This window comes from Ananas comosus, linkage group 9 (assembly GCF_001540865.1).
Source record: "Ananas comosus cultivar F153 linkage group 9, ASM154086v1, whole genome shotgun sequence".
Classification (NCBI taxonomy): Eukaryota; Viridiplantae; Streptophyta; class Magnoliopsida; order Poales; family Bromeliaceae; genus Ananas; species Ananas comosus.
This window is the reverse complement of record NC_033629.1, coordinates 11,868,083-11,890,836: the sequence shown is the minus strand read 5'-3', so window position 1 is coordinate 11,890,836 and position 22,754 is coordinate 11,868,083. Positions and strand designations below refer to the sequence as shown.

The window sequence follows — 22,754 nt, the reverse complement described above, 5'->3', positions numbered from 1 at the left end:
TGGTTCTTACATTTTGATATTTCTAAGTTGAATTTGAGCACAGGTCGAACTTAAACTCAAAATTTTTCTTATGTTGGGGCTATTATATTGACAAACGTTGAACATATATATTCGTACTTTAAGATAGATAATAATTATAATATAAAATGGATAGCTTTTAGAATGTTCTCTATAGAAAAGAATAAATACGTACTAATCACTGCTAGCACAGTTGGTTCTATAGACCGGCTCTTATCTTGGGGTTGGTGGAGACAATACTCAGCTGCGAGTCCTAATCCAATACGTGACATAACTCTAGTTTTCGTGAAAACTGTAACGTAAACTATCAGGGTATTATGCTTGAAAGATTATATAATATTGGTTCTTAAATTTTGATATTTCTAAGTTGAATTTGAGCACAGGTCAAACTTAAACTCAAAACTTTTCTTATTTTCGCGCTATTAGATTGATGGACATTGAACATATATATTTGCATTTTAAGATAGATAATGATTATAATATAAAAAGATAGCATTTATGATGTTCTCTAGACTAAATTTCATTTCCAAATATATATACTCTTCACTTTCTACCACATCTTTAGCTACTAATTAACTTTTCTGAACAAAATTAAGTTCACAATTGTAATAGGGATCTCCATTTTACCTTCTAAATTTTTCATTCTCAATTTATATGATTCTAATTAGTGTAGTAGCTAGTGACCATAGTTAACACCATAATACAATCGATCGATAATTAGTTGATATTAGATGAACACTGTATATTCTTTGCTCGACTATACAACTAATTAATAGGGTATTTGCATGTTTTTTTTTTTTTTCTTTTTGTTTTGAAATCATTGATACAAAGCATTGATTAGCACATAAAGGGACAGCTTTTCTATGAGGAGCTTCTTTAAGATGATCATTAATTAATCATATATTCCACCTATTATTTTCAATCCAATCACCAAATTAACTAACTTTTTTAGAAAGAAAAGTTTGAAATATAAAAAAGATAAATAAGTTACCGATCAATCGGCGGAAATTGCATAATGTAATATCATGATCATATATATATCTAAGAGGAGCTGCATCTAATTACCTGTAACTAGTAAACAAACACAATCTCACTATTGAACTTATTCATTGGATTACATATAATGATCATTTGATTTGTAACCTTATGAGCTACTAAATTTATTCCTTAGTTAGAAACATTTCATCCAAATTATATATGGTACAAACATGCTTGTATATACATCATTAGTGCAAGAAATTTTTCATTGATATGTGCATACTTTTGTAACTAGACATTTTATTCTACATACATACAGTACTTCTCTTCCTTGAAAAGTGAAAGATTATTCTCCTCATCAAGCAGTTAATGTAAAATATTTATCTTTATTCAATTAATTAATTATCTTATTCTAATAATTGTCTCATTAAAGTTACAATTAATAGGAGTGTCAGAAGGCCAAATCATGTGATTTGCTTAGTTTTCTAATAGTTTCCAACACACTATTCTTATGTAAAAGTAGCATTAATTCTTAATTAACTAGATCTCTCAAAAAAATTCTTAATTAACTAGGGATTAAAGTTGACATGGTATAGAGCAAAAGTAAAAGAAAAACTGCTAGTTGTAGTATAAATAGAAAAATACAAAGCAATGGGTATATATTAGTTGTAAATGATTGTATACACTTCACTACAAATCATAGCATGTTTTACTGATAACTCGAGCACAAAAGATATGTAGTCCACTGTACACAGCATAGATAAAGAGTTTTTAAACTTTATTTTCTATCGAAAAGGAGAGTTTGCAAACAAATCAACACTTAAGAGCGTTAAAAAAAACTCTATCCAAATACCTAAATGATGCTACATGAGTATATGTTTGTACATATATACTCAGGATTTCTCAATTTGCAATTAATGAAATATCAAGATTAAAAATCGATTCAAATTAAGAGTATCTGCATGGGGATTTTGATCTCGATCGTTATCTTATATTTGGTTTTAAGATGAAGTAGTATGATGAGTACTTATCTTAAAAAAAAAGAAATTAAAAAAAAACTAATTAAGCTTCATTAATTTGAAAATGATCAACTTTCCATAGTGCATCAACATATATAATTTCCTTTTTTTTTCCCCCCCCTTTATGCATATAGCTTGATTTAAAGTTAAATTAATTAGGGAAACTAGATAAAGGTAATTTGAAACAGATGTACAAATAAAGTTCTTCAATTGTTGGTAAGGAATCAAATTCAGTGCATTATATAAGTTAGCATTGTAGTGCACTCCAATTAGTCACCAAGTAATTATGATTAGCAAAGAAGAAAGTAAACAAAATAAATCTTAATTCTTTGGGGGATTAATAAGAACTAAACATTAATCCCAACCGTGTATCTACACTGTATGAGGAGATGATCATATCAAGTAATATCAAATGCAAGTGAATCTCTTCAACTAGCTAAGTCATTTGCATGCTAATTAATCACTTCCCACTAATCACTAAATTAATCATCAGAAAATTAAGAAGAAATAGAACCCTTGTGATCACACTTATATACATATGGTCACTATCAAAATCATAATATAATCATTACCAGTTTCTTTAAGTCATGAGCCTAAGAAATTAAACACCCATAGAACAAATGTTTACATTCAATACCAACTAATAAATCCCGCATATTTGCTATGCATGTAATAACTGGTGCCACAAAATTATAGTCACTAACACACACACACTGTACATTAATAAATAAAACCCAAGCTATATAAATATTGTCATGTATATATGTATATAGATATATATATATATCATATATTTATTTATATTGTGTATGATCATGACCAAGCCTTAGCTCCAAATCCAGCTCCCTCTCTTCAACCTCCCTCTTCTCCATTAGCCCATCCCTGCCATGCATGCTCAAGCTCAAGTGCAACTCCTCGCCAAAGAGACTAAGCTCTTGTGGCCTATGTGCACCACTAGTACTAGTGCAACTACTACCACTCACATCGTGATGATGATGATGATGATGATGATGATCCCTTGGTCCCGATGCCATCGGGAAATACACCGCGAAGTTGCTCGACGGCTCCGGTGCGGCCGGCAGAGGAGGGTAGAGCTCCGGCAGGAGGCGGTGGTGGTGCGGCGCGGCGTACGCGTTGTAGTAGCTGTAGCTCTCGGAGTAGTAGTCCTTGCTATTGCTCGGGCGCGACAACGACGACGATGACGTCTTGGCGCGGTCCTTGCGGTGGATGTTCATGTGCCCGCCGAGCGCCTGCGCGTTTGAGAACCCCCGCTTGCAGAACACGCACTCGTAGTAGGACGATCGCGGGGCGGCGGCGGTCGCAGATTCATTGGTCATCGTTGGATCCACTGGCGAGCTCGCCTCGTCGTCACTTAGGGTTAGGGCTTTTGATCCTTCCATCTCTATGGAGAGAGAGAGAGAGGNAGAGAGAGAGAGAGGGGATGAAGGGGAGATGGTGAGGTGTAATGAGTTAGGGTTTTGGTAGAATTGTGTAGAGTAAGTATGTATGTGTATTTTATTATATAGAGGGAACAAACTAAGGCATTGCTATTGTCAGCGAGTGTGGAGTCAGGAGAAGCTGAGGGGGACACGGCTTTGACGTCTAGTTTAGGACAAGTTATTGCTTGCACCTGGTCCATGCATGCATCTAGTCCACTACTCTATTCTATCTTTCACACCTTATTCTGTACCGTCCAGTCAGTTGCAGTCTTTATCTTATCGCGAATCGTATAATTATCTCATTCATCAGTCTGTACCTTTCGTTGAGTCGTAGTACTCTTTTTCTTATTTGTATCAGTATGTAGCATATACAGTCCACTGACTTGCAATATATATATATATTCCTTTGTCATATATTCATCTGTTTATCGTCCATTGAGTTACAACATTTTTATATTTGAGAATTGAATGCTCATCTGATATATATATCATCGCAACTTTCACATTTGCTCTTATTTTGGGAGTTGGATGTATGTTATCACTTACACCAGTCCGTACCATCTCCACTGAGCTAGCTATCAGTCTTTTCCTTATCGTATGTTGATCTGTATCATCCGATGATAATGGACATCGCATCCTGTTCTGTACCATCCACTAAGTTGCAGTCTTTTTGTTGTATTTGAAAATCAGATGGTTAACAAAACAGGCAGCCGATAGAAGGACTGCAAGTGCAGAGATATACAAGCGCGCGTGCACCGGGCTCATGCGACGATTTCTTTGGGGGTGTTAATTACTATTCTATTTGGCCGGCCACATATATAATTAGAAAATTAACTCACAACCTAAGTTTCTTCATTAATCCAGTTGGAGGCTTAATTAGTTTAATGTAGTAAACACTTAACAGAATAATTATCAGCTCTAGTTGCTTTCATCCAGATAGTGTTGACGCGGTTAGGGCTCAAAATGCAGTGTAAAACCATTAATTTACTTATTCTTAATTCTAGCTATTATATATTTCTAACTATATTTTTATACCGAAAAAATGTACAAAGACCCCCTGAACTTTTGCACAATTATAAGTACACTCCTATATATAATTTTAATTTTTGACAATTAGTCCTTACGGTGAAGATAGAAGCCGGGTTGCTACTAATTATGCAGCTGTTTTGGTTGCACGTGTTATATATGATTTTGTAAAACTTCAAAACATAAATTTTTTTTTTTCTCTTCTAGTTGATCCTGATAATAGGATGAGATTTTATTTGATTTTTTTTTTGAGAAAATAGTAGCATGCTGCTGTTTTGTTTATATTTTTTTTAAAAATAAAATAAATTTAGCTGAAAATGTAAAACAACAAGTTTCAAACTTAGGACCTCAAGTATGAACAGTCAAGTTCTTTATCACTTGCATTAGGGATGGTCGGTGTTTATATTTGATTTTTGTGTGTGTGTGTGTGTGTTTTAAAACTTTATAAAATGACACATAGGACATGAGACCAGAATGGTTGCGTAATTAGTAACTTCGATAAAAAAGAAGGACCTATGTCAAAATTAAAAGTTCTAGAGTTTATTTGCAACAACATTAAAGTTCAAGGGGTCTTAATTTGTATAGTATTTCCCTAATTTTATTTACTTTTTACNTGTCAAAATAACCACATGTATGGTAAACCATGTACTTATTCTTAGTTTCTATTGCATATATTTCTAGCCTTTTTAACATTTTTTTTTTTCTAAGTTAAGAACTCTATACATTAGGACCCTTGTGTTCAGTTTCACATTATCTCCTACACAAGCCTAGAATTAGTATTAGTTAATTAACCATATATTTATTCTTAGTTTTCTATTATTTGTATTTCTAATTAGATATCATTTTTAATTTTTATTTTTGCTAATTTTAGAAGTCTAAATATATTAATGGATATAGACCTTTGTGTTCTCCTTTTCACATTAGCATATATATGCCTAAAATTAGTACAAGTAATCAAATGGTCCTTAATTGCTCAACCTCTACATCAAATGGATTATGGTGTGATTTACTTATTGCTTTTGTGGGAACCTAATGAACTAAAAAATTTAGTTAGTCAATTCAATGCAGAGAGAATGTGAGAGATTTTAGTGGAAACTACTTGGTATTCACATGTAGAGTCAAATATTAGTCATCAAAGAAAATTGAATTTGTCAATTTTACTTGTTTAAAAGTGAACTAAAATAAGTAAATCATTTTTTTTATTAACTAGCGGGAAAAGGCAACTCATTTTACATGTAAGAAAAAATTAAATTTCCTTAATTTTTATGTTCAAGGATTAAATGCAATATATATATGTGAAAAGTGACCTGAATTGGCCAAATAAGTAGGAATAAATTTATTACCAATCATGTTATTGATGCTTAGTTCTAGTTGTCACAAATGCTCAAACCCTTTTTTATTATTACTACTTTACAATAATATTTAATTTAATAATTAAGCATTGCATTTTTTTTCAATTCATAATATTTACTAAAATATAACTTACTAAAACATTATATAAATAGAGCATTGATATTTCTTTAATTTTTTTTAATTATTTTAATTAATATTGGATTAATAATCACATGATTGTCATGTACCTAATTTACTAATTCTTCATTTCCAGATCTTTATTGATAGCAAAATGCTAATTTTGTTCTATAATTATATAAGGTGGTAACAAAATTAGGGATATATATAAGTTTTATTTTAAAAAAATTTCCCTTGACCAAATCCTATATATGAGGACACATTTATAGTCAAATTGTACAGCTGTGTTTTCTTTCTTTTCTTTTCTTTTTTTTTGTTTGTTTCTTTTCTGGAGTAAAACATTGCTATAGCTGGTTGTAATTCATACTTTACTACATGCATTATTTGAACTGTTTGCATTGTTGCCATAAAAACAATTTTATTTAAGCACATATGCAATATATAGAGGAATTAAGTAACAATATCAAGCTAACATTAAGAAAAAGGGAAATAAACAAAAAAGAAAAAAATAAATATTAGCTATCTAAGTTGCATTCGAAAGTATTCGATTCAGATGCGTGTCGTGATCATTCACGAATTCATGCGTTACATATAAATAAATGTTCACACTCATCAACACGAGTTAATTATCGAGTCGCAACCGATGCATGCGTTCGCGAATCGCGTTGTTTAATTTACAATGAATCAAATTTAGATGAAATAAAATGTTTGAATTTTTGAGTAGTGTATATATGCATGTGTATATTTCAAGAGAGAAATTAAACATGTATAGATTTGGGGCGGCACTAGAGCTTTTTGGTATTGTGAATTGGACACAAGTGGAAAGACCCCATCTGCTTTAAGTTTAATTTACAGGGGACTTTGTCTTTGCATATATTGAGGTTAATTAGTTGTAATCACATGCATGTTAGTAGTGGAATATATGGAGTAGGAATAGAGATGACTAAATCTTCCTGTTTTAATTAGTGTTGTAGAACCAAATATTAACCAATGCTCTTAATTTTTCCTACCACCATTGGTTTCATTTCAAGATAGGAAATAGCAATCATCCTAGCATGGTGTGAGAGCAAATTAACTTGTAAACTTAAAAGGGCCAACATCCTGGTAGCAGGTTGGGTTGAGTCGAGTCAAGTTCGAAACGGCGGGAAACCGAATTGGATCGAGTCACAATTGAAGTTCGTGGATGTTACATCTGTATGTTTTAAATGAATTAGTTGTATCTTTTCAAGAACTCGAGCTTTTGGAATTAATAGTTTCTCCGAGCACCTACTCAAATTTGCAGTATGCGGGAATTGAATTTGTGATCTTTCATGCTAATTATTAATTGCATAAGCTCCCATTTGATCCAACAAAGAGGGAGTTTGACTTGAGAGACCAATTGATATGTTGGCTCAAGTAAAGAATGCATTAACAAATTTTAGTTGTTCATTAATGTGAAATGGAAAAAGGTGATAAATAGTAACATGTATGGTAAAAGAGATGGCGAAACATAATGCGTACGAAGTGGTAACCATCTGATATTGAGCGTATACTTTTAAAATTTGTTAGTGCGTTCTTCACCTTAACCAAACTCGAGAGGGGGGGTAAGTTTTAATAGTTGATCCACATGGAGATTAACTACACATTTGGTCTTTAAAATGCTCCTAGGTCTATGCACCCACCTTTTTTTTAATCGAAAACATATACGTTGGCTACGAGGAAAGTACTTACCAACTGAGCTATTCAGCTTGACATGTTGACGTACATCTTAATATATAGAGTGCAAGTTTTCCTTAGTATTCTTCGAGTTTGATAAAAAAATCACATAAATCAAAATGTTCAAGTCAAACTTTTGGTTCTGAAAATTTGAGGCACCTGATACTTGGTCCTCGAACTTTAATTAATCTTTTGCAATTTTGAGCTGAAATTTTTTAGATTATTATAATTAAGTTGCACATCTCAAATAAGTTGATCAAAAAATGATGTATCGCTAAAATGGCAATGACTAAAAGGTCCGAGATCACTACTACACTACTGACACATCAGCATCCAGTCGCCTTAATTGGGCCGTCGGACATAATCACCGTAATTTGAGAAGTTCGAGTTAAAAATTACAACAAATTAAAATTTGAGGACGAAAATGTCGCAGAGCCCCATAGTTAGAGGAGGACCAAAAGTGTAATTTTGTTAATCAAGATCGGGCTCAAACAGTGCAAAATTAAATGGGCCTAAATTTAGGCCCATTTAGGCCTATCCCATTCTCAACGCATTCACCCATAAACCCAACAGAGATATGGGCCGCGTTGTTGGGTTCGGATCCGACCCGATTGGGGTTAAAACCTGTAAAATTGTCGAAGAAGAGAGAGAGAGGGGGAGAGAGAGTTTGCTTCGCAGAGCAAAAATGGCGGAAGAGGCGGAGGAAGAAGACGAAGCGGAGTACCACTCCCGTGACTTCGCATGGGAGGATCTCCGCGACGAGATCGAGAGCGACGCCTCTCTCTCCCACCACCTCCTCTCCTCTTCTCTCCCCTCCTCTTCGATTGGCTCTTCTTCTACTTCTTCTTCGATCGATGCCGACGCATGGAGGAGCTTCCACCACCGCCACTCCACGGGGAGGTTCTTCAAGGTCTCAATCATATGCCCTAACTCCCCTTATCTGATGAAGTGTACTCGGTAACACTTAATTCTGTGCAAAGTTTGGAATTTTTTGATTTGCCCTTGTAAAAGTTTTATTTTTTATTTTTTTTTTGTTTAATATGTCCCTCCTGAGTTCGAAAATGTGCGGAATTGCTCTTGCTAGTTGACTAAGATTGCTAGTTTTTCACTGGTAGGGTTGTTTTGCCCTTAGAATTTAATTTATTTTTTAGGTTAAAATGTATAGAACTTACACTTGAACTATGGACCATTTTGATTTGGCTATCCAATCTTTCAGAGTTTTGATTTTACTACCCAATTTGTTTGATTTGAGTCATTGAACGGCACTTTGGTTTTAAAATTTGAATGCTTCTTTTATCTCTACGGCTTTAATTAGTATATTTCATGCAATTCTCGCAACTATAAATTCATTAAAGTAATTTGAATCAAAATGTTGTTGACTTACTCAAATCAAATAAATTGAAAGGTTAGATAATAAAATCAAAATTTTGATAGGTTGTGTAGCCAAATCAAAATGGTCGGTACTTCAAGTAAGTTCTATACATTTTTAACTTGTTTTAGGGGTTTAAGATTTAGGATTTAGATAGAATGATATGCGAGAGATGAAATGAAAAATGAGGGTAATAGTATTTAAGAAGGTATTTATTCTAGATAAAATGCATTTTCTTTTTTTAGGAGAAAGTCAAATTTTTTTAAGAGGGTTGAATTTGTAAATTATGAAAATTTAGAGGGACGTATTCAAGTACTAAAACTTTTGAGGTGTTGATTTGCAATTTCACTATGTGGTGATTTGTAGGCAATTTTCAATTTTATATTTCCTTGTAGATTGTTTATGATCAAGGGGAAAAAAAAACTTTGACCGGTGGAAGAACATTTAGATGCACAAAAAAGTTATGACATCGTTCATCTTGTGTTAAAAGTGGAAGGATTGGATTTGATCCAAGTTTGTGTCAGAAACTGTAAATTGAGGAGAAAGGAGAATTTTTGGTTTGAAATAAGTTACGGAATTCTCGTTAAATTATAACAAACAAATATTTTGGTTGTAGGAAAGGAGGTATTTGCTGAAGGAATTCCCAGAATTGGTTAGTTGCTGTGATTCTGTCAAGGTTTTAGAGGTGGGATGTGGAAATGGGAGCACTGTTCTTCCTATCTTGCGGTAATCTTTTAATCTTTCTAGTTTTGTGTTGGTCAATATAAATTGCTTGTCACTTGTGTCATTGTTGTTAATCAGTATTTAGTGCAAACGATGAATAATTTTAGCCCTACCTGAGGTGGGCTGGGTTTTTGTGTAGAAACTAATGGCTCTATCCAGTCGCATCTTAATAGTTCTTTGAGATTCAGCATGTGCTTGTGATGTTTAGATGGATCCCTTTATTTAGACACATTTAGGATCTTATTTTAAGGCTGATGTCCTGGGTCCATTGCTTGGTGTGCTCGTAAAATAATTGTTGTACTTCATAAGATCACCATACTTTTTTCCCCTCTTCTATATATAACTTCTTATCTCTAAGTATATTAATGTGGGATTATTCTTATAAATTATCTGAAATATACGTTATTCTTCATTGTCTTTTATGTCGTCATGAGCATGCGAGCTCGTGCTTCCTTTCTTGTTAAATTCATAAACTTTTTGTAAGTGATATTGTAGTTTATGCAGTGCAGGACGAAATACTGTTGTCTATGGTTGTGATTGTAGTGAAGATGTTCTTGAGAGGGCCAAGGAGATTGTTTCTGCGGCTAAGGGGATCCACATTAAGGATCGATTCCATCCATTTCTTTTGGATTTTTCAATTCATAGCTTTCCGGAATGGTTGGTCTGTTCATCTTGTCAATGTTCGTTAGGTGGCAAATGTGTTGACTTCTCGTTAGGTTGTTATTTGTATGTTGTTGATATTTTCTTTTTTTTCTGCCATATGTTTATGAAATATCTTGCTCTGATGTACATTTTAATGCTACTGCTTCTTCCAGATGGTCATCGGGAAAAACCATCAAAATCAAATGCGCCCTTCATGGGAGAAGATCAATGTTGTATTGGGGGTGTTGATTTTGTTACTTTGGTATGTGAATATTGACACACTATTTATAATTTTTAAATTAAAGTAATAAAAATGACAAGAAACTTGGACAACTATTTGGTCTGGAAACAAGCGAGGATTATGCCAAGCTAACCCACTTATTCAGCTAAACGAGGCAAATAATGTGACGCAAGTGGGGTGCATTTTTTTTTTCTTGGATTGCTTTATTTTATTTTCAGTGACATGGTATCGTAATTTTTCTCTATTTTTCACCCATGAAGCCAAATCTGAAATTCCTAGTTCACCATACATGTTGTCAACTTTGTATCTGATTGCTTGTTCTTTGATATTGACCAATGATTACGTAAGAAAGTATTTCCGGCTGTTTTAAGCTATTGTCTGATAAATGGAAAACTCAAATTGTTCGCTGGATTTGTTAAAACTCATGACAAGAGTAATATCATGTTAATTTGAAGTTAAAGTTGGCTAATTCCTTCCTTTGTTTTATCAACTTAAAATTCTCCTAATGCTATTTTCAGATTTTCACACTTTCGGCAGTACCATTTGACAAGATGTCACTTATCATAGAGAGATGTGCTTCTACTCTGAAACCTGGTGGTTTGATTTTATTTAGGGATTATGGTAATGACCATTCTATGCATGTTTTTTGGTTTGTATTGTGCATTGACTATAATCTTGGTTTTAGCACGTTTTTAGCCGATCGTTGCTTTTGTAAAAGTATTGTTTGAGTCGAGCTGTTTGAAAAAGTTCTACAGCAAAATGAGAAGCTTGAAATTAGAGCTTCTATTTTTGGGTTCCAAAAGCTCATTTTAACTTCCCGTAGCAAAAGCTTTGGATCATTTGTTAGTTCAAATTCTGTTTTCTAAAAACTCTTGCTTTCTGGAATTGAGAAGCTGGTCCGTAGGCTTCTATCTTCTTCTTTCAAAGAGCCACTTGCTGTATTTCCTTTTCAAGAGAGACCATTGTTGCCGCTTTTCAAAACTTCGACATTATCAAACAATTTAATTGTGCTGCTCAGGCCTCTATGACATGACTATGCTTCGGTTTTCGCCTGACCAAAGAGTGGGGTCTCGGGAGTACATGAGATCGGACGGTACTCTTTCGTATTTCTTCTCCTTAGATGTTGCAAGGGACCTCTTCTGTGCAGCTGGACTCGTAACGGTATTCTACATAAACGACGCCTTTCTTTTTCCAAAGTTCTTTGATATTATGAATGCTGAGATTCTGGACTCGTAAACCTCCTCTTTTGCAAAAATTGAAAGAAATGGCAAAGTAACAGAACAAGGCGGAAACCTTCTATATGATTTTCATATATTTGTTGCTTTACATGCAGTTGGAGCTCGAGTATTGCTGTATAAGGTCGGTGAATCGTCGGAACGGGAAGACGATGCGCAGGGTTTGGGTGCATGGAAAATTCCAGAAGCCCATGCCAAATCCATCATGACACATTCCTTGTGTATATCATTTTCTCTTATTGAAGATTTTAGTTTAGAGAAAAGAGAGATTCACCTAACACTGTAGAACAAATGATAGTTTCATATTTCACACAAGTGTGTGATCAATGTTTTGTTTCTGCATCCCTTTTTCTTCTAGTGGAGAGGGGACACTGGTGTTTACATGTGTATTTTGTTGCAGTAATTTGAATTTGAGTTATACATTCTGTTTAATTTATCAGATTTGAAATATTTGCTAAACAAACACATCTGAAATATGAGATGGCATGTAACTGTTGGAAAAGGTGTTTGATTGCAGGTAATAATTTCTCTAGATACAATCATCTTATATTTTATTTTGGATTCAGAATTGTTGCATTATTTATGTCACCATTTTTAATATTCTTTCCAGAATTAAAATTAAGCTTTTAAAATTTATTTTGTATTAGTGCGTGGTTCTCCCCTATACAAAATCTGTCAAGGATTACTTTTCTAACTATTAATTGCTTGCCCACTTTAGTAAACTAAATGTTTTTTGTTAATTAATTTAGTTTATTCGCTAGAAAGTAGTTTAAACTATTAAATTTAATAAAATTATCAATTAATTTTCTGAATTTTTTATTTATTTGGGGTAATCACTCAATTCCTAAAGATCAATCTCAATCAAAAAAATTAGGTAAGAACGTAGACAATTTATCTGAATTATGAACTAGTTTGAGTAAGCTATTCAACTTTTTAAAATTTTAATTTTTATTTAACTTTTTAATTTGTTTGATTCGGGTGACACTTTGACTTTAAAATTTGACAATGTCATTTATTTTTATAAATTTATTTAATATATTTTATTTGTAATTATGGATAGACTAAAATAAGCAATTAGTTTAAATTTTTACTATTAATTGACTCAAATTAAATAAATTAAAAAAGTGGGTAATAAAATCAAAATTTTGCAAGATACGTTCTATATATTTTTATTTTTATCAAAATAATTATGCATCAAGGGCTTCTTTTAAAATTGCCTATATTTGAGGGGTTCTTCTTTTACCAAAACAAATCAGGTATTTACACGTGGCCCACACTCCCCAAAAAAAATAAAATAAAATAAAACAAACAAACTTTTCAATGCGGGGCCCTTCGCTAAAATGCGCTGGACCTCCAAAAGACACTGCTTTTGTATATCGGCTTCTTCTTCCTCTTCCTCTCTCTCTCTCTCTCTCTCTCCCTCTCTCTCTCTCTCTGCGTGTGTGTGTTCCTCTCGCCATTAATGGCGAATCCCCCGAAGCCATGGAAAGCGGAGTACGCGAAATCGGGGCGCTCGTCGTGCAAGGCGTGCAAGGACGCCATCGCCAAGGACCAGCTCCGCCTCGGCAAGATGGTCGCCGCCACCCAATTCGACGGATTCATGCCCGTAACACCTCTCTTCCCCCTCCCTCTCCCTCTTACTCCTCGTGCCATTACAACCCCCCCCCATCCACTCTTTTCCTCTCGATTGCTTTGTCGGCCTCCTGAGTCGCGGCCTCGTAGGGTTTTGCCAAAGCCCTTGACGTTCTTCCTAATCTCTGAGGCTTGTTATCGAATGGACGATCTCGTGTGCGATGATGGTGAAATAATAGGGATTACGTCGATTATAAGGGGTTTTCTCATCCGCGATCTTTGGTTGCCACAAATGTGCAAATTTTGTTGGGTTTTACAACTTTATATATAGTTAGTGTACTAGAAAGGTCTCTCCTTTGGGTACGTTGAGGGTAATGTATGTTACTGTGCAGTGATTTTTGGTCTAAATTGTTCTGTTTGAGCGCTTGGCTAGCAATGTAGGCAAAGGGGTTTCGTGTGCATAGAAACATTAGGTGGTATGTTGTCATGGTCTCGATTTACATCGGTGAGACCACTTCATCTATTTCAAGTTGGTGACTTTGGTTTTCTTGAAATTTAGTTTCGTAATTATGTCATGTTAGTCCGATTCAGTTTCCCTAACATCGAATTAACAGGCCTTTTGATGTTTCATCCTCTTAGCTTATGTAATTTGTGGGATACCAGAGCATTTACTAAGGGTTTCCATCTGATAAGCTCAGGATTGAATGTTGCTTTAGGTTCGCCCATTTGCTCCTGCTTTGGAAGAGTACTTATTCTTTTGCTCGCGCTTGTGGTTCGAAAATGCAGCCTCAATTTTTCTACAATGAAACTTTTCTGACTCTTTCATATTTTCGCAAATTTGCTAATGCATGGCATTTGATGCCTATTTATGTTATTAGCGCGCAGATTTCTTGTACTGGTGATAAAAAAAAAAAGAACTATTGTCTAATTGTTTCATGCTACTTCATTCGATTATTGTTTTTCCTTTTTGTCCAGATGTGGAACCATGCAAGCTGCATCTTCAAGAAGGGCAGCCAAATAAAATCGTATGTAAATGCTTTGAGATCATTATAATTTTATTGATGATTATGGCATTTAAAATGCTATATGAAATTTCATTATTGCAAGTTAAATTTACTATTCTTCGCTCTCTATCTTTCCTCGAACTAACGTTGTCTTCTAACCGTAATCATCAGTCTTGATGATGTCGAGGGATATGACTTGCTAAGGTGGGATGACCAACAACAGTTAAGAAAGTATGTGGAAGGCGGATTGTCAAGTACAACTGCTGTTGCTAACAATGAGTGTGCTATTGAAGTCTCTCAGACTTCCCGTGCTGCATGTAGGAGGTGCAACCAGAAGATTATGAAAGGAACGGTTTGTAACTCTATATTATTCTTTCTATTTCATATTTTATGCCTTTATTACTTGTGTTGCTGCTTGCTGTAGCACAGATCTGTTTGGCCAGCCTAGAGCTTCTGTGGAAGTACTTCACACACATCTGTTTGGAAAAACGCCGGCAACTATTCCATTTATATCACCGTTCAAGAGCTTTCAATGAAGTGGAAGCCTTAAATTGGATATGCTTTGGGCTTATCAGTTCATTTCAATTTCTAGCCGCTTTAGAGTTTCAATCAGACCAAAAATGCTTGAATGTTTTAGAGACTTCACAAACTCGTTATCCAAGATGTTTAGACATTTTGACATTAGTGTGGTGCTAAATATGGAAATTCATTTAGTTTTTGCTATTAGGCTGTAGAAATTCAATAAAATGGAAATTAAAATATAGCTGTTGGTGGGGAAAAAAATTTCAAGACTCAAAACTCCAGTCCAACACGCATGTCATTCTACTTTCAGTTATAATTGGAGACAAATTGCGCATAGATGTGCTGTCTCTTATTTGAATTTTTTGTTGGGCTTTAATAAGTGGACACATACGGTGGTTCCTAAACATTATATTTATGAGGGTTTTTTAGTTTCGTTTTGTTCACTACTGATCATATTTTATTTGTTTCATACGCCTGTCGAATTACTTAGTTGTTGTTGAATTTACACAGAGATATAGTTTGAAGTAACCAATCGTATTTATGTTAGGTACGTGTCTCGACCAAGCCTGAGGGACAAGGTGCAAAGGGTCTAGCATGGCACCATGTCAATTGTTTTGTGGAGATGTCTCCATCCACGAATCTTGAGAAAATTTATGGTTGGGATACACTATCACTTCAAGATAAGGAAACTGTTTTTGCACTTGTCAAGAAGGGTGTTTCTGGCAAAAAAGCAGGTATTACTAGAACATGCAATCTATGTTGACGTACCCTTAGTTTTTGGGGATAAATTTATTGTGCAGTTGTAGGCCTTGTTTGGCCTGGCTGGAGCTTTCATAGAATTGCAGTTTGAGTAGAGTAGTTTGAAGAATTAACAACTTTTTAATTGAAATCTTTTCCAGCAGCATTCCATTATAGCAGAAGCAGAACTTTCAAAATCGAAGTTTCGATTTTAAGGGGGCAATGCTCATTTTAGCTTCCCACAAAGCAAAAGCTTTAGCTTTTCTGAGCCAAATGTTAAGCTTTTGCTTCTAAAGAAGCTGTTTCGGGGGCCTGGGAAAATAGATACTTTGTGCTTCACATGTCTGACATATTAATATTTGTTTTGAAGACGAGCATTCACAGCAAGCAACTTCAAAAGGTACTAAGCGAAAGAAAGGTGATGGCAACAGCCATGCATGTAAGGTTCCCAGACTTGAGGAGAGTAATTTGGAAGGTGGAATTCCAAGAATGGGAAATGCTGTTGACTCTGGTCAATCCAGTTCTAATTCGAATGAACTGGAAAGAAAGCTAAAAGAGCAAAGTGATGCGCTGTGGAAAATAAAAGATGAGCTTAAAAAGCATGTAACTGTTGCAGAACTTAGGGAGGTGCTTGAAGCTAACGATCAGGATTCGGCAGGATCAGAATATGATCTACGTGATCGTTGGTATTGGTTCTTTGCCATTTTATCTTCCTTTTTTCTTTTTGATGACGGAGTTCCTTTTATAGTTTCATCTTTTGTTCATGAGCATAAGAAAGTACAACAATAACAACAACATCAACAATAAAGTATTCAACCTCAACTAGTTATTGTTGGCTTTGTATACTTACTATCTTCATTTGTTGTTCAGTTCATCTGCCATTTTTCACAAAAAGGTCTATCTTACAGGGATATTGATTGGTATTGTAACTGCCAAAAAAGAATAGCAGTTACACTGCATGAATTTCACGCAAAGATATGAAGCCAAAGTAAAACATATTGTTTCACAAAGTTGATATTGCATTAATTTAAATGCAGGGAGGTTTTTAAGACAACGGGTAAAGTGGAGTGGTGGCTTTCATAATTTTGGCTCAAGTATTATCTGCCATCTCAGTTCCATTTTACTCTTTCATTTTCCAGTCAAGTGCTCATGAATAACAAATTGGAAAGGAATAAAATCTCACCAACTACTTATTACCGTTCCTTTCTTGGCTTATCCTTCAACTCTATTGTGTTATGTTGAAAATATTGTTTTTCCTTGTGCCTCTTACTAATATTTGATTCTGTGTTTCTTGTTTAAGTGCTGATGGAATGCTTTTTGGAGCATTGGCTAGCTGCCCTATATGTTCGGGTTCCCTTCACTACTCTGGAGGTGAATACCGTTGCCATGGTTATGTGTCAGCATGGAGTAAATGTTCATACTCCACAACTGAACCTGTCCGTCTTAAGGAGAAGTGGAAAATTCCTAGAGAGACAAGTAACGAATATCTAATCAAGGTATGCCAATAAAATCTTTTTAGATTAAAATGTATCCCGTGATGAAGTTAAAAATTCCATCAAGTTTTGACAGAGCGGTAGTAAAATCAAAATAGCTGTAATTGGTTCGTAAACTTAGAAATTTTGAGGTTTAGCTACTCTTTCAGAGTATGCTATATCAAGGTAAGATTTGTACGTTCTTAGACACTTCTTTTGCTGCCAGTTCAAGATTTTCTCTTTTCTCCTTTCAGTGGTTCAAGACTCAAAAGGTGAAAAAGCTTACTAGAGTTCTTCCCCCGCCATCACCTGCTAAAACTTTGAGTAGTAAAGTTGGCATGCAGACTCAGTCATCTAATGGTGAAGCGCTAGGAAACTTGAAAGTAGCTTTAGTTGGAAAATCCAAGCAAGAAATTGTAAGTTGATTTCCCTAGTTTTGTTGTGTACGCTCCCTGTATTTGAAGCTATTCATGTTTGCTTTCCTTCTATCCATGGTATGTCTAGTTAACTTTGCAACTTTGCATACATGTTTGCTTCCCAAATATTTTTCTAATTACTCCCTATTACGTAGATTGCCGATGCTTCTTATTTCCTGCATCATGCTTTTGTAGAATCATAAACCTTCTTTTTTTTAAATGCACATATTAATTCTTGCTGAAATGTTCAGGAAAAATGGAGCCAAAAACTTGATGCTGCTGGGGCTAAAGTTCATGCCAAAATTAAAAAAGGTACTTCTTAAAAATTAATTCCAGTCCTTTCTTCTTTTATCATTGATTGAATATGGTGGACTAACATATCTCATTGTAATTTTTTGCTGAATCTACAGATACTAACTGTTTGGCCGTATGCGGAGAGTTGGATAGTGATAATGCTGAAATCAAGAAAGCCAGGTTTTGTTACACTTCTAGATTTTCTCAGCTTGGTTCGTCTTTTTGTGGGCAATTCACTAATTTGGTGTGATTCTAAAGGCTTATATGCTAATTTTTCAGGAGGATGAAGTTACCCATAGTGAGGGAAGAGTACCTTGATGAATGTGTTAGAAAGAACAAAATGCTTCCTGCTGCTTTATATAAAGTCGAGTCGGCGTCGGAGTCTTCAAGAAGCAGCACAGTTACTGTTAAAGTAAAAGGACGCAGTGCAGTGCATGAGGCCTCTGGTTTGCAAGATGCAGGTCATATTCTTGAGGTCGGGAAAAGCATATACAATACAACCTTGAATATGTCCGACCTTTCAACTGGTGTAAACAGGTGTGCCTTCTGTTAAACCCTTGTTAATGAGGCCATATTTGTCACCTGTCTTTGTATACTTGTCACCTGGAAATTGATAATTCGCTAGATTTACTTGCCATTTTCTTAATCTTTGCTTGTCTTTTCACACTTTTTTGTTGCAGCAATATGTTTGAGCTATGGCTTATATTTGGGCAATAAATTGAGAATAGCAAGCCATAAAATTCAGTTTACCCTATTCTTGATTGCAGAGATGAATTGAATGTAATTAAATTCCTATTGAACATTCTTCATGTTTAAATGATATTTTGTCTATTTGTCTGGTTGCTGTAGAAGTGTGTAATATGAGCCATGATGTTTCTGGTTTGCCAGTTCAATATATGTGAATGTTGCTTTCCATTAATCTGCTATTATTTTGACGGTTTTCTCCGTGTTGAAGTTACTATATTCTTCAAGTCATTGAAGAGGATAAAGGGTCACAATGTTATGTATTTCGAAAGTGGGGGCGAGTTGGCAATGATAGAATTGGTGGTACCAAGTTGGAAGAGATGTCAAAGTCTGATGCAATTCAGGAATTCAGAAGACTCTTTCTTGAAAAGACTGGAAACCCTTGGGAAGCATGGGAGCAAAAGCAATTCCAGAAGCAACCAGGAAAATTTTATCCACTAGATATTGTACGTATGAATTTCAGAAGACTTTCTTTTTTATATATCTGTGCTTTAGTTTAATTTTGGCTTGTAAAATTGCATTGTTATTTTGTAGGACTACGGCGTCAAGCAATTGCCTAAGAAAAAAGACCCTGCTAAGGAGAAAAGCTCGCTTCCCCCTCAGTTGATTGAACTAATGAAGATGCTTTTTAATGTTGAAACTTACAGGTTCCTTCTTACTACTGCTTTAATTTTCAACAATTCAGTTGACTGCGACGAGATATATAAGGGCAGAGCAATTTTTTCAGGGCTGCTATGTTGGAGTTCGAAATAAATATGTCTGAAATGCCACTGGGAAAACTGAGCAAAGAGAATATCCAGAAGGGTATGTATTATATCCATCAACTGTTCAAGTTGGATTGTTCTATAATTGGAGAATATAGTTATAAGCAGATAATTTATGATAATAATTTGTTCTGTCTATTGTAGGGTTTGAAGCTTTAACAGAGATACAAAATTTGTTGAGTAGTGAGGGTGGACATGATCCAGCAGTTAGAGAAAGCTTGCTTATTGATTCAAGTAACCGTTTTTTCACTCTAATTCCTTCGATTCATCCTCATGTCATAAGACATGATGAAGAATTCAAGGCAAAAGTAAGTGCTTGATGATTAGATTTTGTGTTTACATACTCAAACCTTATTCCTCCTTTACCTGCTGTGAGTGGTAAGACATCTTTGCTTTTAGGTAAAAATGCTTGAAGCGCTTCAGGACATTGAAATTGCTTCTAGACTTGTTGGCTTTGATGGTGAAAATGATGAATCTCTTGATGAAAAGTACAAGAAGCTCCGATGTGATCTTACTCCCCTACCTCATGATAGTGAAGATTATAAATTGGTTGAGAAGTATCTCCTCAACACACACGCTCCTACTCACAAGGTTTAGTACACTTGTGTCATTGCCAACTCAAATATGTTTCTTTTTCTTTTCTTTTTTTTGCATGCTTTTTTTTTTTGATCTGTTATTCATTTCACTTGTGATTGCCTGATTCATAGGATTGGACTCTTGAACTGGAGGAAGTTTTTACACTTGAAAGAGAAGGAGAGTTCGATAAGTATGCACCTTACAGAGATAAACTCCAGAACAAGATGCTGCTGTGGCATGGTATGCTATGATTATCAAATTTCTTAATTTCTTCTAAGTAGATAATCTAAATTTCGTTTATTGCTGTGAAAGTTAGGAGTATTTCAAATACCAGTAGTATCCTGCATCTTTCATCCTGAAATACATGTTGTTAAAGCAACTGCTTCAGCATTTTCTTTTCTTTTTATTTCTTTTGGGTTAATTGCAAACTTAGTACTTGAAGTTTGAGTCCAATTTCAATTTGATGTATAGGTTCAAGATTGACAAACTTCATTGGTATTCTGAGTCAAGGTTTGAGGATAGCACCTCCTGAGGCTCCAGCAACAGGCTACATGGTTCTCTCTCTCTCTCTCTCTCTCTCTCTCTCTCTGCATGTAAAAGTGTGTGGGTCTGAAATAATCTTTAGCTAACTACTTTTACTCTTCTGTGCTGACAGTTTGGCAAAGGCATCTACTTCGCTGACCTAGTGAGTAAGAGCGCGCAATATTGTTATGTGGACAAAAAAGATCCAGTGGGTTTGATGCTTCTTAGTGAGGTTGCTTTGGGGGAGGTGCATGAGCTCAAGAAAGCTACGGTGAGTCCCAGGAAATTGCCTCTCTTCAAAATTCACTTGTTTCTTTATCATCCTGTTCTACTGTGGTTCCCATTTAGCTCAAATACTTTGTTGCGGTAAAATTCATTTAGCCGTATTACGGTAGTAGTTCATCTCATTTCATCATTAACTTTTTCTTTCATGGAAAGGAACAGTTATTTGTGTCTCCACACTAAGGTGGGCATGTTACTCTTTCTTGTAGTATATGGATAAACCGCCGAAAGGGAAGCATTCTACTAAAGGTTTGGGTAAGACGGTACCTTTGGAATCGGAGTTTGTGAAGTGGAAGGAGGATGTCATTGTCCCTTGTGGTAAACCAGTTCCTTCATCCATCCGAGCGTCGGAGCTGCTGTACAATGAGTACATTGTCTATAATACTGCTCAGGTTGGGACACTGTCTTCATACTTTCCTATAATAAGCTGCTATTTATATGATGGTATGCTTCCATCTTATGAAAAAATTATGTTTAATTTGTGGACTTCTGTTAGTTGAATAGTTCTCTATATTATTTGCTTGATGTGAATATTGACAACCAATTAGAGAAAATCTTTGAATTAAGTATCTTTTATTCAAATAATTTGAGAACTTAAAGGAGATATTCGGTATCATTGTAATGTTTTTTATTCAGAAAATGAAACAAAAAATTAGATGTGTTTCCTGTATACGTTTTATATTGCATTTTTTTTTACCATTAAGTGAGCTATTTCCAATTTTCATTTTTCAAATTTACTGAATCTTGGGGGAAGTCGGACTTTCCAATTATGTAGAATGTATACGTATGCCATACTTGTGATTATTCTTGTTCATTTTTCAATCCTAGTCTTTAATAATGCTTTTGAATTCCTTAAAATGCAGCTTGCATTTGCCCCTTTGTAACATTTCGATTTGAATTGTCTTGATTCTAGTTTTAGTATTCTTAATTTTGGCGTCATTTTTCTGTTTTTCTGGCATAATATTGGTGCATGCATACCATGCTTAGATCTTGAATTTGGTTTCTGTGCCAGGTCAAGATGCAGTTCTTGCTGAAGGTGAGATTTCATCACAAGAGGTGACTACTATATAAAGAGTAACATTTTTAGCATAAATTTTGGACCGAGAGAGGTATAGTTTGACCCCTCAAGAGTTGGTGCATTTTGCTATTGATATGCGCATCAGCTTATGGTATGGTTGAAATTTCGTATATTGCATGCTGATCTAACATATTATCCTTGTAAATCTACAAGTTTTAGTGAAACTGGTCTCTTTTGTTACCTTTTCTTGTAAATAAGAATGTTATCCTTAAGCATGTTGCTTCATGGTCGAAACTTCTCAGCACGAGTCTAAATTAACAACCCGGTGATAATTGCAAGTTTGATCTCTTTTGTGCAAATAGACTACAAGTGGTGAAGTTATAGGGACCAAGTTTTTTGAGAGATAGGTAGCACGCTACCCGCTTCGTTTATTTCATTAGCCGTACTGTTCTCTTCGTAGGGTAGAAGCTTTAGCCTTACTGTTCTCTTCGTCCTTCATTTATCTTCTACTTCCTATATTGGCCACATATTAGTCAGTTTGACTGTTTACCTGTCTTATTCTTATCAACAATGCCTTTTCTTTTAATGTGTTGTCATAATAAAAGCCACATGACAGTAGTACATAAAAGAGCACAGAGCATCTTAGCAACAGTTGAAAAGGGCCTCCCATAGTTTCAAGCACACAATATTTTTTTCTTTTTTTCTTTTTTTCCTTTTTCTTTTCTGGCTGTGTAGGTTGTAAGATACTAAGGCCTAGTTTGGAAATATGATAACTTGAAACATTATTTTTATATTAAACTTATTTTATTTTAAATTTTTTGAGTATTTGTAGTATGAAGCAATACTTTTGGTCACCATATTATCAAATTAGGCCTAAATCTTTTTAATTTTTTCTCTATCCTTCTGTAAGTGGAATTGAGGACAAACAGTTGGATTCTTTATGTAGGAACAAGATGCATGCACCATACAAATTTT

At 34.8% G+C, this 22,754-nt stretch overlaps 3 protein-coding genes across 6 annotated transcripts; 2 read left to right on the top strand and 1 right to left on the bottom strand.

Moving 5' to 3' along the window:
• Positions 2,810 to 3,415, bottom strand: LOC109714806 (transcriptional regulator SUPERMAN-like). Its single transcript, XM_020239512.1, has one exon. The coding sequence runs from the start codon at positions 3,413 to 3,415 to the stop codon at positions 2,810 to 2,812; it is 606 nt and encodes a 201-aa protein (XP_020095101.1).
• Positions 8,305 to 12,355, top strand: LOC109714889 (methyltransferase-like protein 6). 3 transcript variants are annotated; one of them, XM_020239618.1, is made up of 7 exons: positions 8,305 to 8,555; positions 9,631 to 9,740; positions 10,242 to 10,453; positions 10,553 to 10,641; positions 11,139 to 11,241; positions 11,639 to 11,781; positions 11,954 to 12,355. In XM_020239618.1, exons 1-7 carry the CDS (start codon positions 8,331 to 8,333, stop codon positions 12,062 to 12,064), a joined length of 993 nt encoding a protein of 330 aa, XP_020095207.1. In that variant the 5' UTR covers positions 8,305 to 8,330; the 3' UTR covers positions 12,065 to 12,355. The 3 variants fall into 3 exon arrangements, with proteins under 3 accessions (XP_020095207.1, XP_020095206.1, XP_020095208.1); XM_020239617.1 differs by having other exon boundaries at positions 10,233 to 10,453; XM_020239619.1 differs by having other exon boundaries at positions 8,361 to 8,555; positions 9,636 to 9,740; positions 10,233 to 10,453.
• LOC109715279 (poly [ADP-ribose] polymerase 1) lies at positions 13,234 to 22,073 on the top strand. Of its 2 annotated transcripts, none has more exons than XM_020240213.1 (20): positions 13,234 to 13,461; positions 14,403 to 14,452; positions 14,603 to 14,783; positions 15,501 to 15,687; positions 16,062 to 16,377; positions 16,992 to 17,187; positions 17,418 to 17,579; positions 17,831 to 17,891; positions 17,990 to 18,053; positions 18,153 to 18,410; positions 18,829 to 19,063; positions 19,152 to 19,264; positions 19,345 to 19,421; positions 19,526 to 19,689; positions 19,781 to 19,972; positions 20,089 to 20,197; positions 20,429 to 20,511; positions 20,613 to 20,750; positions 20,971 to 21,153; positions 21,774 to 22,073. In XM_020240213.1, the coding sequence occupies exons 1-20, from the start codon at positions 13,318 to 13,320 to the stop codon at positions 21,819 to 21,821; spliced, it is 2,961 nt and encodes a 986-aa protein (XP_020095802.1). In that variant the 5' UTR covers positions 13,234 to 13,317; the 3' UTR covers positions 21,822 to 22,073. The 2 variants fall into 2 exon arrangements, with proteins under 2 accessions (XP_020095802.1, XP_020095803.1); XM_020240214.1 differs by lacking the exon at positions 13,234 to 13,461 and adding an exon at positions 14,125 to 14,143.

Excerpts from the sequence above, each read along its gene's own strand:
- LOC109714806 (XM_020239512.1), bottom strand. The coding sequence starts at position 3,415 with ATGGAAGGATCAAAAGCCCTAACCCTAAGTGACGACGAGGCGAGCTCG.
- LOC109714889 (XM_020239617.1), top strand. The coding sequence starts at position 8,331 with ATGGCGGAAGAGGCGGAGGAAGAAGACGAAGCGGAGTACCACTCCCGT. Across the intron at positions 8,556-9,630 it reads CCACGGGGAGGTTCTTCAAG|GAAAGGAGGTATTTGCTGAA; the intron begins GTCTCAATCATA and ends TTTTGGTTGTAG. Across the intron at positions 10,454-10,552 it reads ATGTGTTGACTTCTCGTTAG|ATGGTCATCGGGAAAAACCA; the intron begins GTTGTTATTTGT and ends TGCTTCTTCCAG.
- LOC109715279 (XM_020240213.1), top strand. The coding sequence starts at position 13,318 with ATGGCGAATCCCCCGAAGCCATGGAAAGCGGAGTACGCGAAATCGGGG. Across the intron at positions 15,688-16,061 it reads TGTTTCTGGCAAAAAAGCAG|ACGAGCATTCACAGCAAGCA; the intron begins GTATTACTAGAA and ends TTTGTTTTGAAG. Across the intron at positions 21,154-21,773 it reads TTGTCTATAATACTGCTCAG|GTCAAGATGCAGTTCTTGCT; the intron begins GTTGGGACACTG and ends TTTCTGTGCCAG.